Source organism: Panthera pardus, unplaced genomic scaffold, assembly GCF_024362965.1.
Source record: "Panthera pardus isolate Hobbes unplaced genomic scaffold, ASM2436296v1 HiC_scaffold_6, whole genome shotgun sequence".
Lineage (NCBI taxonomy): Eukaryota > Metazoa > Chordata > Mammalia > Carnivora > Felidae > Panthera > Panthera pardus.
In genome coordinates, this window is record NW_026526991.1 from 60,273,351 (window position 1) to 60,276,685 (window position 3,335).

The 3,335-nt window shown below is 36.7% G+C and overlaps 1 protein-coding gene across 1 annotated transcript; it reads right to left on the reverse strand.

Annotated features, from left to right (window-relative positions):
* Nucleotides 1-455: 455 nt before the first annotated feature.
* On the reverse strand, nucleotides 456-1,403 carry LOC109261097 (olfactory receptor 12-like). Its single transcript, XM_019439618.1, has one exon. It carries the CDS (start codon nucleotides 1,401-1,403, stop codon nucleotides 456-458), a length of 948 nt encoding a protein of 315 aa, XP_019295163.1.
* Nucleotides 1,404-3,335: the final 1,932 nt, after the last annotated feature.

The window sequence follows — 3,335 nt, forward strand, 5'->3', positions numbered from 1 at the left end:
ATATTTATATATATTTGTAGATATATATTGATAAATTGAATGTGTGTATTAAATTAGGATACTGTATTTGTAAGTTATAATTTTGCATATGCATCTAAGAAAAATAAAACATGAACAACAAATCTACATAATAACTACACACCACACCATGAAATAATTCTGTAGAAATATGGAAAATCTATATTGATTTTTAAATTCATTTCTAAAGAATATATTGATATTATGCTGCTGGAGGATGTTGGGTGGGGTGATGGGCATTAAAGAGGGCATTTGTTGGGATGGGCACTGAGTGTTATACGTAAGTGTTGAATCACTAAATTCTACTCCTGAAAAAAAAAAAAAAAAAACACTTTGATACTCAAAACTTTTGGATGGCCTTAGTTGAAACTATTCTATAACAAATTATTGAAAATATTGTTTTTATTCTATTCTACAGTTTTATAGATAGCTGGATGTCAATGAAAAGATAATTTTCTCAATAGTATCCTTTTCACAGCATGTTTCACCTCCCTGTTCCTTAGGCTATAAATCAGTGGATTCAACATGGGGATGATAAAAGTATAGAACACAGCTATAATCTTGCTTTTCTGTGGTGAGGAGATGGCCCCAGGCTGGGCATACATGAAGAACACCGTCCCATAGAATAAGCTCACCACAGTAATGTGAGAGCTGCAAGTGGAGAAGGTCTTACCCCTGCCATGGGTCGAGGGGATCTTCAGGACGGTGGACAGGATGTAAGCATAGGAAACCACAATGACAGTTGTGGTGGTGATGATGATGAGGGCAGAGAGAATGTACAGCACAATCTCATTCACAGACGTGTCAGCACATGAGATCTTGATCAGGGCTGGGACGTCACAGAAAAAGTGGTCTAGTCTGTTTTCTCCACAGAAACGCAAACTGAAGGTGAAACCTGTTTGGACCATGGAGTTGATGCCTCCACAGATATAGGAGCCAAACACTAAACGAATACAAGCCTGCTGAGACATATGTACAGTATAGAGGAAGGGCGAGCAAATGGCTGAGAAGCGATCATATGCCATCACGGCTAGAAGAAAGCCTTCAGTCCCAACACAAAGAGCGAAGAAAAAGAATTGTGTTGCACAGCCATTGTAGGAAATTTTCTTGTCCGTGGACAAGAAAGTAGCCAGAGTTTTGGGAGCAATGACTGTGGAGTAGCAGAGATCTAAATAGGACAAATTTCTGAGAAAGAAATACATAGGCGTATGAAGTCTGGAGTCTATTTTAATGACAATTATCATGCTGATATTTCCCACCACAATGACCATGTAGATAAGCAAGAAGAATAAGAATAAAAAAATCTGTACATCTGGAGATGTTCTGAATCCCAGCAGAATAAACTCTGTCAGTTCTGAGTAATTCCTATTCAGCTCTTTCTTCATAGCTGAGACCTATCTGAGAAAATGAGTGGATGATCAGGAAGCCTGTGGAATGCCTTGTTAACTTTTGGTTCCCAAAGTTCCCAGTAAATGAAAAAAAATGCTAAGTGTCCTTGGCAACACATCTGACAGAATAGCCTTACCTGGGAGTACCAGTACCCAAATATATCATATATTTTGTACTTAGTGTCATTACAATATGGGAAATGAGGACGTCTGGGTCAGTCATTTTATGCCATTTTTTCAGAGCTGTGGAATCAGATGGACTGAGTCCAAATCTTGCCTCTTTCAATCTAATAGAATCTAAAATAATGACCTGCACTCTCAACATCTTGAAATCTTCTATCAGATGGAAGATAATAATAATACATTATGGGATTACTGTGAGAATAACATGGGACTGAGTGTGAAAGGCAATATTTACAATTACTAGAACATCTTTTTTTTGCCCATTTTCTTTTTTTTTTCAATATATGAAGTTTATTGTCAAATTGGTTTCCATACAACACCCAGTGCTCATCCCAAAAGGTGCCCTCCTCAATACCCATCACCCACCCTCCCCTCCCATCAACCCTCAGTTTTACAATTACTAGAACATCTTAAAGCAAACAAATATTAGTCAAATAAATAAACCAGGAAACAAACACCTAAAAATTATTTTTGTGTTAGGAATGGAAGACTGGGTGAAAACACAGGTCATCTCCTTTCCCACTAAAAGACACAGTTAATTTAGTTCTCAAAACATTCTGCTATTTAAAAGACATTAGGAAACATGGGATTACTGTTTCAGGAGGGAGAATGAAGCACCAGTCTCAAAGAAAGTCACATGAAATGATCAAACTCTTCCACTAATGCTTTTTTCAACTTCTACTTCCTACTTCACTTACTGCAAATCTCTAATCTCTGATTCTGGTACCTCCACTCTCTTGTTGGCAGCCAAACTCCAGCATGACTTTGCCTTTTCCTGTCAAATGCTAACATCTCAATTATAGAAATTATTCTGTTTATATAGAGGTATTTCATCAACAAGAAGTCCCTTTTTTCCTTGTATATGTGTTAATGAAACTGAAGGCATCAATGGAAATAGAGCCAAAAATATCAATATTTCATAGGTTTTGCTTTTTGCTTTTTAAATAACTACCCATCTTAATACTAAGCACTAAAGAGGCATATGGGTAAAATATCAATAATTTGGGGGCACCTGGGTGGCTTAGTCAGTTGGGCCTCTGGCTCTTGGTTTTGGCTCAGGTCATGATCTCATGGTTTGTTAGTTGGAGCCCTGAGTCAGGCTCCACACTGATGGTGTAGAGCCTGCTTGGAATTCTCTCTCTGTCTTTCTCTCTCAACCCCTCTGCCACTCTCTTTCTCTCTCAAAATAAATAAACTTAAAAATATAAAAGAACTTCTCTTTTTTTTAAAAAAGTCAGTAATTTTTAAGTATCAGAAATATTAAATTTAGGGCACCTGTGTGGCTCAGTTAGGCATCCAACTTTGGCTCAGGTCAGGATCTCACTGTTCGTAGGTTCAAGCCCCGCGTCCAACTCTGTGCTGACAGCTCCGGGCCTGGAGCCTGCTTCAGATTCTGTCTCTCCTTCTCTCTCTACCCCTCCCCCACTTGTGCTCTGTCTCTTTCTCAAAAATAAACATTTAAAAATAAATAAATAAACATCAAAAAAATTTTTTAAAGAAATATTAAATTCAAGTGAAATATAAGAAATTTTATAATTCTATGGTTCCATTACTTTATTTAATTTCAGAACTGACAATTTTTTTTTTCCCTTCAAGGAACTTACTATGATATTTGAAGTCACATTGTTACTCAGAAATTTTCATAAAATTAAAAGTACCATAGAATCAGAAGTAAAACTAGTGTAGCTTCTGTTACTATTTTTTTGTGTGTAAAGTCAAAATGTTTTATTAGTTAAAAGCGTGGCA

Bases quoted from the DNA above. Each gene is read 5' to 3' on its own strand.
- LOC109261097 (XM_019439618.1), bottom strand. From the start codon at position 1,403: ATGAAGAAAGAGCTGAATAGGAATTACTCAGAACTGACAGAGTTTATT.